The sequence below is a fragment of the Vicia villosa genome, linkage group LG3 (genome assembly GCF_029867415.1).
Source record: "Vicia villosa cultivar HV-30 ecotype Madison, WI linkage group LG3, Vvil1.0, whole genome shotgun sequence".
NCBI classification, from domain to species: Eukaryota; Viridiplantae; Streptophyta; class Magnoliopsida; order Fabales; family Fabaceae; genus Vicia; species Vicia villosa.
Window position 1 is genome coordinate 34,945,058 of NC_081182.1, and position 18,714 is coordinate 34,963,771.

Below are 18,714 nucleotides of genomic sequence, written 5' to 3' on the forward strand. Positions count from 1 at the left end.
ATTTGTATGAACTTTAGCTAACTCCAACAACTTAGCATCCAAAACATCCCGTATCTATTGATATCTCACATTAATGTCTAACGCCTATTATAAAAAGTCGGATTCTTACCAAGATGAATAACGTTTTGACTATCAACAAATAACACATATTTTTCTTGAAAAAAATCAAGCTCCTGCAAAAATCTCTTCAACCACAGTAACTTTTTGCATGCTTCAACAATGGTAATGAACTCGGTCTATGTAGATGACAATACTACACACTTTTGTAGTCTGGACTACCAAGCTATAGCTCCCCTTACAAATTTAATCTTGTAGCCCGAAGTGGACTTTCTGGAATCAATGTCTTCAGCCATATCAGAGTCAGAGTACCCCACTAGAGTAGGCTTATCTCCTCCAGAATAAAGCCTCATATAAGTAGTACCGTGAAAATACCTTAAAATCCATTTTATACCATTTTAATGTTCTCTATTTGGATTTGACAAAAATCAACTGACTGCACCAACAACATCTTTTATATCTGGTCTTGTACACATCACTGCATACATCAAACTACCCACAGCAGACACATAAGGAACACGTTTCATATCAAATGTTTCATGCTCACTTGAAGGATTTTGATTAGAACTCAACTTAAAGTGAATAGTGAGAGGAGTGCTTACCGTCTTAGAACTTTCCATTTTGAATCTTTGCAGCACTTTTTCGATATAATGCTCTTGTGACATCCAAAGTTTCTTCTCTTTTCTGTCACAAATGATTCTAATGCCAAAAATATGTTTAGTTGCTCCCATGTCTTTCATGGAAAATAATTCGCCCAACTGCTACTTTAACCTGTCAGTGTTAGAAATATTTTCCCTATAATAAGTATATCATAAACATATAACAACAAGATAATGAAGTCATCGTTAGAAAAATTTCTAACAAAGACGTAATGATCTGAAGTAGTCTTCTAGTATCCTTGATCACACATAATAGACTCAAAATTTTTGTGCCATTGCTTTGGAGCTTGCTACAACCCATATAGACTCTTTCTCAATATACATACATGATCTTCTTTGACTTTAACTTGAAAACCATCGGGTTGTTTCCTATAGATTTCTTTCTCCAAATCGCATACTCATCAGAAATATACCTTGTAGAAGGTTGTCTTTATCTGTTAGAACTCCTAAGCTGAAGTTGATATGATTCTGGAGCTTCACCAAGATTCTTATCCTGTGACATATCATTCTCCCCTTCACCGTCAATGGTTGGAATATTCACCTCATCTCCAATTTGTTGATCATCAACACAATTATATGGCTCACCATTCTGATCATCACCACCAATAGCATCTAGATTATGATTAGGTAATTGAATTGGATCAATATTAGACAAATTGGCATCTTTCTTGAGTGTAATCTTTTCTACCTTATTAATGTCTTCAATAGTTTGGTCTTCCATGAATACTATATCGCGGCTTCAGATAAGCTTCTTCCTTACATGATCATACAACTAGTAACCAAAATCATCTCGCCCATAGTTGATGAAGATACATTGTATTGACTTTGCATCCAACTTGGATATCTCATCCTTTGGAATATGCACAAAACCAAAGACTCTCAAATGATCATAGTTCACATTCTTTTTAAACCAAATTTTGTCTGCAACCACTACAACAAATAACGCTTTCATGAAGAAGCTTTCACGTCATCCAAAAAATAACTTGTTGCCTCGGTTGTTTTAAAAACCAAGGTGATATACCATTAAAGACATGCTTCGAATCCCAGCTAATGCACTTTATGTTTTTATTTGTTAACAACTGTAAAATAAATGATTTAACCCTTCGGTTTCTTTTATAACCCGAGGGATAAAATAATCAAATTTTCCTATAAAACACTCGCTGAACAGATTTCACCCTAATATTATCTTATTTGTAGGCGCCCCACCATTGAATGCATCATTTTTTTTAGGATGGATTGCAAAACTAGAAAAAAATGTTCTTCTACCTTGAACAAAATATTTTTTTCAGCTTTTGCAATTCATCTCAAACAATGGTGTTGATGTTGTTGTTGTTGTTGAAGGTTTTGAACAACTATGATTTATTCTTAAAAGTCTTTACTGATGGATTACAAGTACTGAAAAAATGTTTTCCAATTTTTGGAACAAACACCTAATTAAAAGTTTGATCCATTCAAAGCATGCAAATTGTATACTCTAGTGAAAGAAGTGATATTGATAGCATCAACAATCAATCTTGGGGAAGTCATGTCTAACATTCAAGTGCAGATCTCTAGCATTTTGTATGGGACCTGGACATGATATATTTTTAATATTCTAGGGTAAACAATCTTGATATTCTGCGACAATTTGTTGCATAAAATGTATTTTTAATATTCTGGGTAAACAATGTAACCATTTTTTAAAAAGAAACTCTAAAAAAACGAGGGGTTAGAGTAAAATTTATTTTTTTTACAAAAGTGGTTACACTGTTTACCCAGAATAATAAAAATACAATGTATGCAACAAATATTGTATGAGACCTGCTCATGCTGTAATTTTAATATTCTAAATAAACAATCTTGATATTGTGTGAAGATTTGTTGCATACATATATTTTTAATATTCTAGGTAAACAATGTAACTATTTTTGTAAAAAAAAAGTACTAAAACCCCTCGGTTGTTTTAAAAACTGAGATGATAGTTAAGTGTTTTTGTACTATTTTCAATCAACGACCTTAAACAAAGCTAGGGATAAAATTTAAAGAACACGAGTAATTGTTCGCCCAATTTGGTATCAACAATTCCTACAATACCAAGCCAGGGGTAAGTCCATTATGATACTATCAATTTGAAGTACTATGCAAACAACCTCCAGTTCACACATAAACAACCTCCGGTTACAGCATTTTCACTTAATCACTACCCGTACTAACTTCTACCTAAGACTCACCTAGGTATGAGGCCTTCCTCAATCCTCGTCAATCACAATCGTGATGATCAACTACAAATATTAGAAAACACATTTCTAAAACATAGTCACTAAATGCTTAAAAGCTTATGAATGAACACAGGACTTACAACACAATGAAAACACCAAACTCTTATATCAAGATGATATTAGAGAGACTCACAATAGGCAAGACTGCACAAACCCAAACACAAACTACAATGTAAGTTCCACCGAATAATAGGTTTGATGGTTGCTATTTATAATAATCTTTTGGTCTGGACTTGGGCTTCAAATCGCAAGGCACTCCAAGAAATAATCCCCAATCTTCTCCATGAAGATAGGGCTTCAATCATTAGTTTCCTAAATATTCTCCATATTTAGAAATCAATCAAATATCTTGGAAACAAAGACAATCTGTTATCCCTAAAATCAAGCGCCACATAAGATTACATAATATATCAAAATATTTTGCACTTGTACATTAAACAAACTTCAACCGATCCAGTTGTAGTTTCAACAAACGCGATGTCGAATGGATCTTGCTTAGAACATCTTTCTCGACATGTCTTCTTTAGTTGAAATGAATAGAACATCTTGTTCAACATGTTCCCGTAAGTTAGTTTTACCAAACATAATTCCAATTATAACACAGAGAATTAACACTTATGGATAACAAATTTTGATTAACCTCTAGAACATACCTCACATTATGAGGAAGAAACTCATGATCATCACAAATTTTAAGTCTGACGATACAAATTTTGCTTAACCTCTAGAACATACATTTGGACTTCATCTAAAGTAATAGTAAATTTCTTACCATAAAGAAATGCATCTATAAAGTGCTTAAAGGAACTAGGTAATGAGCTCAACAAGAGTATAACCTCGTCTTCATCATTAATCTTCACCTCAATATTCTCAAAATCATCAATAATCTCGTTAAATTCTATCAAATTATCCATTATAGATTTGTTCCCTGGCATCCAAGTGAATATAGTTGTTATTTCAGACATAACTTATGAGTCAAAGACTTGGTCATGTAGAATGATTCAAGTTTTTCCCACATCAAAATCACAATCTTCTCCATGGTGACTTCCCGTAGACCTTTATCACTAAGGCACAAGATAATGAAATTTATGGCCTTATCCACCATCCCAATCTTCTCTGCTTCTATTAGGCGTGCATGCATCAATGCTCCACCATTCAATGCTTCAATACATTTCTCTTGAGTTAAGATTGCTTGCATCTTCATTTCCCACAAACTAAAATCATTGAATCCATAAAACCTCTCAATATGTCATTTAAAACCCATGATACTCACTTGTAAGTAAAACCCCTTTTCCTCACGGTGGATGTCACTTATTATGAAATCGATAGAATAATTAAAAGAACGTCAGAAGAATTATTTAGAGTTTAATCACACCAAGAAATTTGAAGTGTGAGGACAAAGATCAATGACAACCAAAATAAATGGTTTCCAACAAAAAATAAATCTCTGTGAAATAAGACACCAATTAAACTTGGCAAGTGAAGATAAAAGACAAGAAACCTAATAACTTATTTACCCTTTTTAATCAACCGGTCTACTTTGGGGAGGGGCGAGGATGGGGCATTTCACTGATTCACTATACTTCCAAGATTTGTTATAAAAGATTATAGATGATTTACGAGAAAATAGTCACCTAAGTTCCCAAGAACAAATCCTATTTTCTACTTAAATGTTACCCAATCTCTCTAACTCTCTATATATGAATCACACAAGCCCAAAGTGTTTAGAAGTGTTTTTTAATCCTCCATAGATATCTCTAAGGGTTTCCTAATTTTTAAGAACACACCCTTATGAATTTACTTTTGCCTCTCTAAGATTACAACTAGGATTCCCAAAATCTTTTCTCTATCTTTAACTTTAAAGTTCTAAAGGCTACGATGGAAAGCATGTAAGAGATACATATTTACAACTGCTAAAATCCAGTAAATCAATAAAAATCCCAAAACGTAACCCATAATTGAACTGTTCCACAAACTAAAACAACAAAGCCCAACAAATGTTAGCCGAGAAAACTAGACCCAAGCTCAGATGAACCAAACCGTTCAATGAATTAATACTCATTATCGCGACATCGCCATCAGCTCTATTTCTAGTCTCGTTTTTCTTGGCTCCATTGCAAGCCTCACTTTGCACCACTAAGCCAACTGTGGATTCAACCTCATGTCGTGCCAACTCTGTCGCCATCCTTCCACCATGCAAGCTTTATAGCAAGTCTCACTCTCGGTTATATCGTCCTCGTCAACTTCTAGATTGATTTCTGTTTTCTTCAATCTTGAAATATATCTTCTTTCTATTTATCACTTAAGGGTTTAATGCATACTTCAACAATCCTTTTTAGTTGTTTTATTTTCAAGTTGGTCTTATTATAAATTTAATTTATATTGTTAATCTATGAGTTTTGGTCATACTATTTCGTCGTCCTTTATATCACATTTAGTGGCCGTGTTAACAAAGATTGTTGATAAACAAACTAGCTATGAATGAATAAGCATTTTGGATTCGTGATATTGAATTATGACTCCTTAATGAAAACACTTTTGCAAAAACTAGGACATATAGTTACGAGGCTTTTAGATTTAAAGAAAAATAATTGAATGGGTAAGTGTTTTGGGCAGATCAAAGGCCCAAATAAAGAAACCACATTTGTTACTTTGAAACAAGGCTCAATGACTATTATATCCAGGTGTATATATTTTTCTACATGCTTAAGAATTAATGTACACATTTTTCATGTTTCACTTAACCCGGTTTTTGGACTCATCCACTGGCTTGAATATTGGAGTACTAAATTTACAGATCCACTCCCGTGTTCCAATGCACCAAAGGCTTGCTGCACCACATGAGGAGTCCATTATTGCAAATCACACATAGTTCCAATTCTAATCCAAAACAATGACACTGTCTTTGGGAATCAACTTTAGGTTCTCACGAATTTTCACGAATGGATCTTGTCTGATGCAAAATCCAGTTCACTGTAATAAAGCGTTAATATAAGAGGGGATAGTCTCGGTTGAGAATTCCTTCGGATCTTTTGACCTGACACCATTGAAGTTGCATTGCATGTATCTGATACCTCAAGGTTATGGTTTTGATTGCTTGTCCATTAAGCTTTTGGTTTTGGTATTTCTCTCATTGAGTCTCCTTATCAATTGCACATGTCTAGATTGATTTTTAGATTTATATTTTAGCACACATAAATTAAAGTGTTTGATTATAGCTTAAGCAATATGATTGAAATCAATCTATTTAGTTTTTGAATCAGGAACTATGTTTGAGAGTGACTCAAGTCATGACTAACGCAGAATCTCAAAATACTTTGAAATTTGTAAAAAAAATGAGATTCTACTTGTGTGATTCAAATCACACAGTTTGACTGACTCAAATCAGAATCGTAAAGAGCTTATGAATGCATTTCCAGTTTTCATGATTCGAATCACTCGAATGCTTATTCAAATCGCATCACTCTGATTTGAATAATATGAATGCTTGATTCAAATCACACTAAACTGTGAATTATCGCGGTTTCTTATGGAACTCTGATTCGAATTACCAGCTTGCCTGATTCAAATCATATGACCTGATTCACATATCTTGTGACTCGAATCACATAAATGAGTTTCATATATTTTTTGCTTCTTTATTTAAATAACTTGGTTTTCTGATTCTAATCACGCCTATTACTTTTTGACTTGAATCATACTCCATTTTCACTCATCTTTGCACTAGATCTCCATCATATATAAATACCATTTTCTCTCAAAACCTTCATAATCGTTCGCCTAACCGTAGTGATATATATATATATATATATATATATATATATATATATATATATATATATATATATATATATATTGTAGTAGTGAAAATATTTTAATCAAGGTTGGCTACTTAATGTAATCTCTTCTCTTATAATTGCTAAAATTATTTTCTTCAATACAACTTGTTAAAAATGTTTAATGTTAGTTAGAAAAACATGTATGTAACTTATCAATGTTAGTTGTTGTTGTATCAAGTAAAATGTTCAATGTTGTTGTTGAGGATTAATGTTTAATGTATCTTCTTGCTGAACGAAATTTACTTTCAATATTTCTAACAACAACAAAAACAATAACTAATATCATTAAGTTACATTTATGTTTTCCTAATTAACATCAAACATTTTTAACAAACACCACATTTAAAAAAAAGTTGTTTTGCAATGCATCCTAGGTAATGGTTTTGAATATCATGCAAATTTATTATCATTGTTTTCATTTCATTAAGTTTGCATTTTAACACAATGCAATCAAGATAAATCATTTTGGTACTCACGTTCTAATTGGTTGGTGAAGGTTTCATGCAGATAGTTTATATTTCATGTGAATTAATTAATGTGTTGATAATGCATTAATCGTTGTTACTTTATAAATCAACAACAAACATTCATTATTTATAAAAAAAAAAATCATAAATCATAAAAAAAATCATAAGAAAAATAAAATGCACTAAAATATATGTACTTTTAGTTAAAAAATATTTCAAAATACATTTTACTAAATAATTTAATAAAATATACAAACTTTTGAATATTATATTTTATTAGTTGCAAAAGATCTCAATAAATATAAAAAACTTCATTATCTTAAAAAAATTGTGCTTATCTTAATTAAACATTATTAAATTTATTTGAATTTTATAAATCTTGATTGAATACCACACAAAAATTTAATTTAACATCATTTTCCAATAAAATTATAAAATTCTGTCATATCATAAAATATTTTTAAATTAAAAATATAACTTAATTGAATACAACTATCTGATTCCTTGATTTTATCGTACATACTTTTTTTCGCTTCCCATTATTTACTCCAACTAAAAATCTTATATTTAGATTCAGAGGTAATAAAAAAGAATTTAATTGGTATGCACGGACAGTGTAAAGCAATTTTACATCGTCAGTAAATCGTGACCATTAAATGCTTATTAAAATTTAACTTTTATTTTAGTTATTTATAAAATGATATTTTTGAATGGTTGTGATGTACTGACTGTGTAAAGAATTTTACACTGACAGTGCATAGTAATTAATCTCAATAAAAAAAGGAAAATACTTACATAGACACAACCATAATACTTGTACTTAAACACAATCAATCATAATTTTTTTATTAATTAAAAAATAAAAATAAAATTGTCTCTCTCCTCTATTATCTCAACCACCTCATGATGCTAATTAAAAACGAAATTAAAATTTAAATAAATTTAAATTCTCTATCTTTTCATTGGTTGTTCCTAAAAATATAAATTTACGTTAGTACCTATGCAACTATTTCTCATAAAAAATATGTTTAAAAAACTGCATAAACTATAACATTACAAAACGACTACGTTTTGGTGTCTTACTTACCCTTTGGGTTTGATTAGTTGCTTAATTTGATTTTGTCCACTAAACCCGTGTTACCAAAACATAGAATTTCCACGCCGCCCCCCACAAAAAGGTTTGGTCTTTTCTTTCCCACACAATCAAATTCATAACATACAATCACAACCACCGACTTATTCCACGTGTCACCATCTCAACCGTCCATTTAAACACCCCTCCTTTGAATTCTAACACTAACTTTCAACTAGTACAAAACCGTCAAAAAGACTATTTTGAGGAAACTCCCATGAACTATCAAGGAAACTCAAACACACCTCTCCCTCTATTTGTATATATAGATATATAGATATATATTTCAACCAAGTTGTTCATTGTTACGATTAAACCTAGTTTCTAACATGGCAAACCTAAGAAAACCAAAAGACAAAGACAGCATGTTCAACGTTAACGGTGGTCGTTGCAAGAAACACCCCAAACATGTACAATCACCCGGTGTGTGTTCTCTTTGTTTGAAAGACAAGCTTGATCAACTATCCTCTTCATCTTCTAGCTCCACTTCTCAAAACACAAACTCCGCTTCTTGTTCTTCATCTTGTTCCTCTTTGTCTTCCTATTACTCTTCCTCTTCAGGCTCTTCTTGTTCTTCTCCAATGCATGATGATGGATCTAGTTTCTCTACTATCTTTCTGTTTCACAAACATGGTGGACTCGTGAAGAGTAAGTCAATGGCTGCGGTTATTCCAAGAAGGAGAAACAAAGATGGTAGGGATCATCAATATAGTAAGAAAAGTGGGTTTTGGTTTAACTTGTTTCATCCTAGTTATAAGAACAAGAGAATGGTCACTGTAGCTAGCTAACTCATACGATCGATCAACATTAGTTATTCTTTTGTAATTAAATTACTCATTCATTCATTTGTAGTTCATCTTTCCAATGTTATTCACAAAGAAGAAAGAAAGAAATTAATAAATATGATTTTTATATTTTTATATTTCCTTTTAATTAAGATATATTACATTATAAATAATAATATTAGGGTCCACATCACCAACTTCTCCCTATATATGTGTTAGTGAAGATTAGTTTGAAGATAAGGAGATGACTCATTTGCAAAAAATATGAGTTCAATTTAATTTCTATTATCGACTAATAAATAATATGAATGTAATTATGTACAATCTTTACCTAAATATTCTTTAAATATTGAGGTCTAATCTTGAAAGTTTTGAAGAAATTATCACTTATTATATTTTAACTTAAATTTGATTAATTGGAATTATTTAACAAATCATATTATATTTTAACTTAAATTTGATTCATCAGAACTATTTAAAGAATCATATTATATTTGATTTGATTTAAAACTTAAATTAAATTTTGATCAAACTTGATTTATTTAAAATTTAAAATCAGGTTTAACATCAACTAAATTACATAGATAATAATAAAATTTAAATTAGATTTTGATAAAACTTGATTTTATTTATATTTAAAACCAGATGTAACTTCAATTAGATTGCATAAATAATAAAAACATCGTAAATAAAAGAGATTGGAAAAATGCAAAATTGAAATTTACTCAAATTTATTGTATTAAATATAATTTTTTTTTGTAACTATTCCAATTTCTAATCTTTATTTATAATTTTAAATTTATGACTACATTAATGAGAGAAAAAAAACCTTAAAAAAATGTTAATTTAGAGTTAAATATGCTATCGACATTCTATTGACAAAATTAATTAAAATTTTAAATATATTAAATTAGTTAAACATAAGAAAAGATATGATATTAAATTATTGCATCATAAATACCTATGCAATAAATTTTTAAATTGATACTCTCATAAAAAAATCTAGAAATAAAAAAATAAATATCTAAGATGGATGTGAGTGTTGCATATTTAAATAAATGGTGAGATCAGTATTTTGTTATTGTGAAAGTTAAATTATCTACAACATAAAACAGCTTGGAACCAATGATGTACATGTGATCCCGATCCATATTAATTTTTTTATAGGAAAATCCATATAAGTCAATGGACAAATTTTAGATCATGAAAAATAATACTCCATAGAATATAGTAGAAGCAAGTATATATTTTGGTTTTTGTATTTATATACGTACGGTGACGTACTCTTATAGTATTAAATGTGGACGGATCTGTACGCCATAGAATATTATTCCTTCTGGATTTGATTCATAAATTTTATAATCATATTATCATGTAATGATCTGGCACAGATGTGAATCTAAAATACTCCAGAGTACAGGTCACGGTCTTCATGGAGATTGAATATTCAATTCACTATATTACTGGCGTGACTTGGTTCCAACCGGAGTTTATAATCTATCTTCTTTTAAAAGCAAGACTTGGTCATTTCCAGGGACTTTCTTTTTGGGTTCAGACATTGGTCTTTCTTTGAATAAGTTGAATCTAAATGATATTTACTTAAGATGAACACATCTTTTTTACGAATAAATGATTAAAAACCCTCTTGTTTGGCATATAAGTAACATAATCATTACTGTTCTACTCATTGCAAAGCATAATTGAGGTCTCACTGCGGGTTTAGTAATATATTTCTCACAGCGGGTTTAGTAATATATTTCGCGTTTGTTTGATTCTGTGGTAAAAAAATTGATTTTGAGAAAATTGATTTTACATAATTAATTTTAATTAAAATTAAATTTAATATAAAGTGGTTTATGTTCGGATATATTCACAACTAAAGTTATTTATATGAAAAATGTTATTTGGATATCTTTATTAAAATTGCTTTTGGGATTGCAAATGACTAAAAAGGGTTTTAAAAATAAATCATTCAAATAAAAGTACAAATACAACTCCTTGTTAAATATGAAGTACTCAAATCAAACTACAAGTAGAAAATATAATATAAAGTGCAATACAAATTCGAATCACTAATACAATTTTAATTATTATTTTTTAATTCTAATATTTGATCACGAATTGAATCTTCAACATGATTCATTTCAGATGAAGAAGCTATATTTAAATTTTGAGATGAATCCAAGTCAATCGGTCTACGATAATCGTCGTGATCAAGGTCTATGTCTTCATCTTCATAACGATGGAAATCAACATCAATTTTAGCATTCCTTCTAATAAAGTTGCGTATAACCATTGTTGCAACAACTATTTTAACTTGTGTCTTAATTGAGAATTTAGGCATGTGACGTAAAATTGCAAACCTATTCTTCCATAGGTTAAAAGTTCTTTCTATTCCGCACCTTAAACTTGAATGATAATAATTAAATACCTCATTATGATTATCAAACCCATTAGACCGTCTAAAATCAGGAAGATGGCAACGTTCACATCTATATGGACCAAGATATTCCATTGGTGTTGGAAAATCGGCATCCACCAAATAATACATACCTAATAAAAAATAAAATTATAAATCATGATAAATAATATTAATAAGTTGTAAAGAATAATATTCATACCTGGAGAAGAATGTGGAAAATTCAGATTAGCATTTGTGAGAGCTTGGTAAAAAATATGAGCATCATGAGCGGTACCTTCCCACCCAGCTAATACAAAAGTAAATCGCATGTTCCAATCGTATACAACCATTACATTTTGTGTAGAATATCCCTTTCTTCCGATGAATCTAATTTGAGCGCCAACACTAACCACACATGGAATGTGTGTACCATCAATTGCTCATATGACATTTTTTAAAAATGGCCAATATCGTTGATCAGTTCTAATTTTTGAATGACTATCATGGAACAAAGGATCTTGAGACTTAATATATTCCATGGAAAAACTCAAGCAAGCAAATAACACATAATAAAAATGTCTACTTACAGTTTCTCCTAAGTGTTGAAATCTTTCTTGAATCATTCTATTAGCCACACTGGTTGAAATATTTGCCTTTGTTGATTTTGATTTTGATTTCCCATATAGTTCACCTCTTAATTTGCCGGAGTATAATAACCTGTAGGATGATCTCCATTGCAAAGCTCACAAAATGCTACTTGTTGATGTTTGTTTGGAACTTCTTGCATCTCTTTGAGTTGTTGTGGAAGCTTTGACGTTTGCTTTGTAAGTTCTTCCACTTGTTGAGATAACCGTTTGTTTAGAGCTAAAATTGCATACTTTGTTCCCAATTCAATGGTTCCAGCTTTCTTATGTGAGGGCCCTCTATTATGTTGAACTTGGTGATCATTTAATGTCATTAAATCAATAATAGATATTACATCTTCTGCGCTCTTAGACATTAAAGAACAATCAGGAGTTACATCCAAAAGAAGTTTTGGTTGTGGTTGAAGTCCATTGTAGAAGATGTGAATTTGAGTAAGATCATCACAACCACGGTTAAGACATCTTCTCAACATTGACTTGTATCACTCTCAACCTTCACAAAGGGATTCACTCGAACCTTGAGAACATACAACAATTGAGGTTTTGGCCTCCATAAATCTGTTGTGTGAAAAGAACCTATCAAGAAAATTTTCGTCAAGCATATTCCAATTGTCATAGTTTGATTTGGTTGATCAAGATACCACTATTTTGCTTTCCCGGCCAAAGAATGAGGAAACAATCTCATGAAAACTTGTTCTTCTTCTGCTTCTGGAGCTCCAAGTGTCCCGAAAATCTCATAGAACTTGGTAAGGTGAGTATATGGATCTTCATGGTCAAGCCCAGTGAAAGGATTTGCATACAAGATTTGTAGCAATCCGACCGTCATCTATGGATTTCTTGCATTATGTGCAGGTCTGACAATATGAGCATTTCTTCTTGGGCTATTTACACAAGGACCATGGACAATAATTTCTTCAGCCATGACTTCTTCGATAATAGGGTTTGTTGAGGAAGTAGAAGTTCCTTCCCGTTGGTTCCTTCATTTGGCTAGCTGCTTTATCTTTCTAGTTTTGTTGTTGATTTTTCGAGTTGTTCTTTCAATCTCAGGATAAAAAAGAAGTTGATCTTTTGGAAAAATTCCTCGCATAAACAAAGTTCTAAAACACTAACCACACAAATGAACAAACATGAGGGATAATAAATATAATGATTTATAACAGTGTAGTATTACTTAAAAGAATATAAACTATTGCAATGCTTGCAATATCTAAACCCCAATCCTCGACAACAACGCCATTTTGATGAAATTATTTTAGGTGGGTGAAATACGGTGAACTGACTTTTTAATCGAAATGTTGCGGTTAAGCATGAGTCGCCACCGACTTTTATTTTATCCAAACAAGTTAGAAAGGCTAAAAGAAACAGAAAAAAACCTTTTTAAAGAAAACTGAGTTCGGGGGGTAATTTATGCAAAGGGAAGGTGTAAGGCACCCTTTGCATCCATGGTTTTCCATGGGCTCTTAATTGCTTTGCTCTTTGTTTTCACAAATGTAGAAGAAGAAGAAAAGTGGACTTTAGCTCGTAAATGAGCGTAGCCATTTTTGAAGAATTTTGAGAAAGAATATAGAAAAAAAATTTAGAGCAAGGCAAAGCAATTAGGGGCAATTACCTTAAACTTAGATGATAGGTTTCTTTTAGCCTTTCAGGATAAAAGGGTCTATCCACGCCATAAGAGGGCAGGAAGCCTTTCGTTTGGATGTAAACGGGTCATCGAGTTATCATTCGCCTTAAGACTGACCCATGCCATAGAGAAGGCAGGTAGTCTAAAGGGAAGGATCAGAACAGCCTTTTTCGTAGGCAACCAGAGGATATCTCAGCCTTTTCGTAGGCAACTTCCGAGGGTCGAGGTCGTATCAGTGTATCGAAGGCAGCATCATTAGGGTCGCATGACCTTTATTTATCGAGGCAGCATGGCTGAGATATCCTCGTATTCGAGGGACTGGCTATTCTGCAAAAAATCACAAGGCAACAGGCAATAAGCAACAGGCAACAGGCAACAGAGAGGGTTACCCAAAAGTGTGCGTGGGTGCACTAATCATGTGATTATGTTCAGTTATATCATCTTGTAATTAGTGATGCTAGATTCAATTCAAAGTTGTCACTCCCTAGAATTACTAACCACGCAGTATAATATAAACAGTAATAACGGGGAAGGGAAATTGTAACCAGCGGAGGAGAGGGGAATTGAAGCCAGCGGGATATAAAAATAAAAGGTTTAACATAAGTAATAATTGAGATAGAGTTTAGGGTTACCAACGTTCGTAGCTTTGGCAATTTGACAAACCCTGAAAAGGCGGAAAAACAAGAAGGCAAAATATAGTGAGTGCATTATTAGTTCAGGGATAATTAGGGTTAACCCTAATAAAAAATAAAAGATAAAGAAATTAAGAATAAATAAATAAAAAGGTACTTAGCTTTGCATTTTGAATTTGACCTGACATGGTTGGCGGTCGGAAGAAACCTCGGGGTTAACCCTGAAAAATGGCGAAGGCAGAAAAGTGAATGTAGGCAAGACAAACCCTAAAATCAAAAGGAAACAAAATAGACTTTTAAAAAAGAATAAATAGGGTACTTAGCTTTGGGTCTTGATCGGGCGCGTAGTCGGAAGGAACCATGTTGATAACCCTGAAAAGGCGCAAATGAAAAACATTCAGTGTAGGGCATGGTCTTCGTAAACCCTGATTAGGGTACGAACTTAAAATAAGAAAGTACAAACGATTTAATTAATTATTGGTCTCGCGACCTAATTAATTAAATCGGGATAAGAAAAATAAAATCGAGTGCAAAAATATTTTTTATGAATTTTTATGGATTTTTATGAGTTTTTTATAAATTAAATGGAATATTTTGAATTATGAAATAAGTTATTTAATTAAAATAAATAAATAAAAATATTAATTATTATAAAGAATTATATAAACAAAATAATAATTATTTATTTTTTATGAAAAGATTTTTAGAAGAAAAAAACAAAATAAAATGAAGTATATATATATATATATATATATATATATATATATATATATATATATATATATATAAATAAAAGAAAACAAATAATAAAAAAACATATATATATATATATATATATATATATATATATATAATTAAAAGGAATTTATATAATTAAATATAAAAAATTTTGGAAGACTTAGCTGCTGATCTAGTGCGGCAGAGTAGCGAAGGTCCATGGTATGCCAGCAACTGCAGGAGCGTTGGATCTGGGAAGCGTACGATCAGAAGGATGCGTGTTGAGGGTGCACCACAAGAACGTGCGTCTTGAAGCACTGAATCCCTGGGTGTGAAAACCAAAGCAGCGCGCGCGTACCAACCAATGATGGCGTGCCACGAGGTCATCCCTGACCTGGCTCCGTCGTCTAAAGTCTGATGACGACTTTTAGTGACGGTTCGGAAGTGTCACTACAAACTTCCTCCTACGAATACAGTTAAACCGCCATGGAAATGTTTCGCGATATCATGAATGAGATCGTCTCATCCTCACGATCACAATGGTACCTGCAATTGCTTGTAATTTACCCTAAAACAGAAAGCCCTAATTCGAGGTCTCAAACCCCATTCATGGCAGATTCCTCATATGGTTAGATAAATGCAATTATTTTTCCAGAAACGATCAAAACATCATAGTGAACACAAACATGACATCTAATTCCCAGAATGATGCGCGAATGAATGAAATCGAATTGAAAAAGATAACGACTTACCTTGGATGATAGGAGTATTTTCTGGGGGTGCTGATGCAGGGAAATGATCCCAATCGCTTCTAGGAACACCAAGGAACGTGATTGAATCTCTTAAACCTTCTGAATTAGCCTCTAGTACAGAAATCGCAGTTGGCCTTTTTTCTTGTTTTTGAGCAATTCGGTTAGGGTTCTCTGCAGCGAATTTCCAACCATTCTTCACCAGGGTTTGTCAAGTATATATAATGGATCACTTTTAGGTCATAATCTGAATCAAATATCCATTAAACCATGAGATTGGATTTGGAGAAATTTGATTGAGAATTGGTATTGAATGGAAGTAGAGGTAGAGGTGGTGTAACGCCCCGGATTTTCATCCGAGATATGACTTAGAAATTATTAAATACTTGTTTAAACAAAAATAAAATGGTTTAAGAAAATGTAATCCATTCAACATCAATCCAAATTCCTAAGCGGAAAAAAATCATCGCGTTTCTAATTCCATGGAAAATACTAAATAAAATTCAAAATGAAATGCGGGCATCTTATTACTACGTAATACTATATAAAAAAAATTCCTTCTTCCCCGCGATCACACATCAGGTAAACATCAATCATTTTGGTCCTCCACATCAGTACCTAAAATGTTGTTGTAAGGGCCAAATTCCATGTCAAAAATAAACTAAACAAGAGTAAAAGAAATCAAACAAATATAAATACACCATGTCAAGTCCAAGAGAATTAAATACTAGAACAATTTTACCAAAGTTATTAATATTGAAGTGTAATCGTAACCGGATGCATATCAAATACGTAACTCAAGAGTAACCACACCAACAACAACAACCACAGAGAATTAGATGCAAAGTATGAATGCTCTTAAACTATATGATCCGGATATATTCAGCCCGCCACTAAGGCACCACACAGAATTCATCCCACATCGATGGGGAAAATAACCCGCCACAAAGGCACCACACAGAAATGCATATGTCATGTCATGCATGATAAAAATAAAAGTATAATTACCCGCCACTAAGACAACCACACAGAAACTTTACCCGCCACTAAGACAACCATCGCATGAATATATTTTGTCATGCTGATAAAATACAACCATGACTCTCGCCAATTAGACACCGAAAGATGAAATCATTATTTCCTTCCAAAATATAACAACCTATATATTATATTAAATACTAGTCTAGTGCTTCTATATAATTAACACTATTAAATTGGCCACTGCCATACTATAGTGCAACAGATAATATTTTTTCCTAGTATAAAAGCTTCAGCTGCAGCACACATTTCACCAACAGCATGCAACCGAACACAACCTTAGTGAATAGAAAACAATCACATAATACATGTGCATTTGGAAAGCAACTATATAATCTATGCATCATCAAACCAAGCCACATGCATTTGAATAAGCCTCTATGGATATTTAATTTTTTTCTAACAACCTTAAATCTCTAATAGTAAATCTCTTATCTAATTATATTATTTCAAGAACAAAGCAAACTTACCACTTCATTCTTAGAACTCAATCTAACTAACTAATTTAACTAAACTCAGTAGCTTTGTTACTTATTTTGCAATGTTTCTACCAACGTATTGGAATCATTTTAGCTAGCAGAGCACTATATGTGTGCATTTACTACTTAATTTTCTTTTTCTTAAAAACAAATAGCCACATTCTAATATATATATCTTATATGAATTTTAACTCTACAAATACATATAACTACTACCTAATTACTAGAGTAATACAAGGATTTCTAAACAGGCGAATGATTTCCATGGCAGTACTACAATTCAATTGAAAACCCTTTTATCTACAACCACAAAAACTAATTAGGGATTTTCTAGTACAAAATTAATTAAACAAAACAATGATCTATAACTATGTTTCAATTAAAATGTTCAATCTTAAATCTCTAAAACATTGAAAATAGTATATTACATCAATCTAATTCTTAACTCAAGTTTAATTTAAATTTGTATGGAAAAAGCCCTTACCTTTAAGTGCTTCTCTTAGCGATAAACTCGAGGAATACTCTCTCAAAAACACCAGAATTAGACTAAGGAGTTGTTGACGATAAGAATAAGAGCAGAAAATTTTCTCTTCCTCAATACAATTTCTTTTTCCTTTTTTGTGATGTATCGGCAGAAGAGATATTAATTGAGAGTCTAAAAGTGAAGGTGGAGAGAAAATAGGAAGTCACTATTGAATAAAAACTGTTTGTGACCTATTCACATTCCAATGGGCCACCTTCCTTTTCTTACTGCTATCACTATACACGTACACCACCTCTCTCTCTCTTATATCTTAACACTACTATTTTAATTAGTATAATTATTCCATTTTTATAACTAATAATAATAATAATAATCAATAAATTAATTATAATTAATACTATTAATTATTTTAACTTACCAACTACTATACATATATTTTTTTAAATGATATAATTAAGCACAAATAAAAAAATAGAAAAAATAGAGGTGTCACAGGTGGCTACAACAAAATAAAAAATCTAATTACAAAACATCAGAATACATATGAAATGTTATGAAATGCACTTTTACGAATTGAGCAACTTCATTGTCAATGGCATGCCATAAAAAATCACCTAGAACATGCAACATGAACTTTTATAAAAAAAATTCGAGACAAAAATTGGTAACTGAAAAATTTAAAGGGACCTAAGTTTAAAGAATTTTTTTTAAAAGAACTAAAAATAAAAATTAATACATTAAAACGAAACAAA

The 18,714-nt window shown here is 31.6% G+C and overlaps 2 protein-coding genes across 4 annotated transcripts; one reads left to right on the plus strand and one right to left on the minus strand.

Annotated features, from left to right (window-relative positions):
* The first annotated feature begins 8,607 nt into the window (after positions 1-8,607).
* Positions 8,608-9,384, plus strand: LOC131655386 (uncharacterized). Its single transcript, XM_058925269.1, has one exon. It carries the CDS (start codon positions 8,742-8,744, stop codon positions 9,198-9,200), a length of 459 nt encoding a protein of 152 aa, XP_058781252.1. The 5' UTR covers positions 8,608-8,741; the 3' UTR covers positions 9,201-9,384.
* Positions 9,385-10,954: 1,570 nt separating this feature from the next.
* On the minus strand, positions 10,955-18,223 carry LOC131660965 (uncharacterized). 3 transcript variants are annotated; one of them, XR_009301084.1, is made up of 4 exons: positions 17,963-18,223; positions 15,965-16,579; positions 11,819-14,190; positions 11,047-11,750 (listed from the first exon to the last, which is right to left on the minus strand). XR_009301084.1 is itself a non-coding variant. In XM_058930342.1 (3 exons), exons 2-3 carry the CDS (start codon positions 11,946-11,948, stop codon positions 11,281-11,283), a joined length of 600 nt encoding a protein of 199 aa, XP_058786325.1. In that variant the 5' UTR covers positions 11,949-14,190; positions 14,496-15,232; the 3' UTR covers positions 10,955-11,280. The 3 variants fall into 3 exon arrangements, 2 of the variants coding, with proteins under 2 accessions (XP_058786325.1, XP_058786324.1); XM_058930342.1 differs by lacking the exons at positions 15,965-16,579; positions 17,963-18,223 and adding an exon at positions 14,496-15,232 and having other exon boundaries at positions 10,955-11,750; XM_058930341.1 differs by lacking the exons at positions 15,965-16,579; positions 17,963-18,223 and having other exon boundaries at positions 10,955-11,750; positions 11,819-15,228.
* Positions 18,224-18,714: the final 491 nt, after the last annotated feature.

What these genes read in the sequence shown, in the direction of transcription:
- LOC131655386 (XM_058925269.1), top strand. Translation starts at nt 8,742, where the DNA reads ATGGCAAACCTAAGAAAACCAAAAGACAAAGACAGCATGTTCAACGTT.
- LOC131660965 (XM_058930342.1), bottom strand. Translation starts at nt 11,948, where the DNA reads ATGGTTGTATACGATTGGAACATGCGATTTACTTTTGTATTAGCTGGG. An exon ending in TTTTCCACATTCTTCTCCAG is followed by an intron (nt 11,751 to 11,818) that starts GTATGAATATTA and finishes ATTTTTTATTAG; the next exon opens with GTATGTATTATTTGGTGGAT.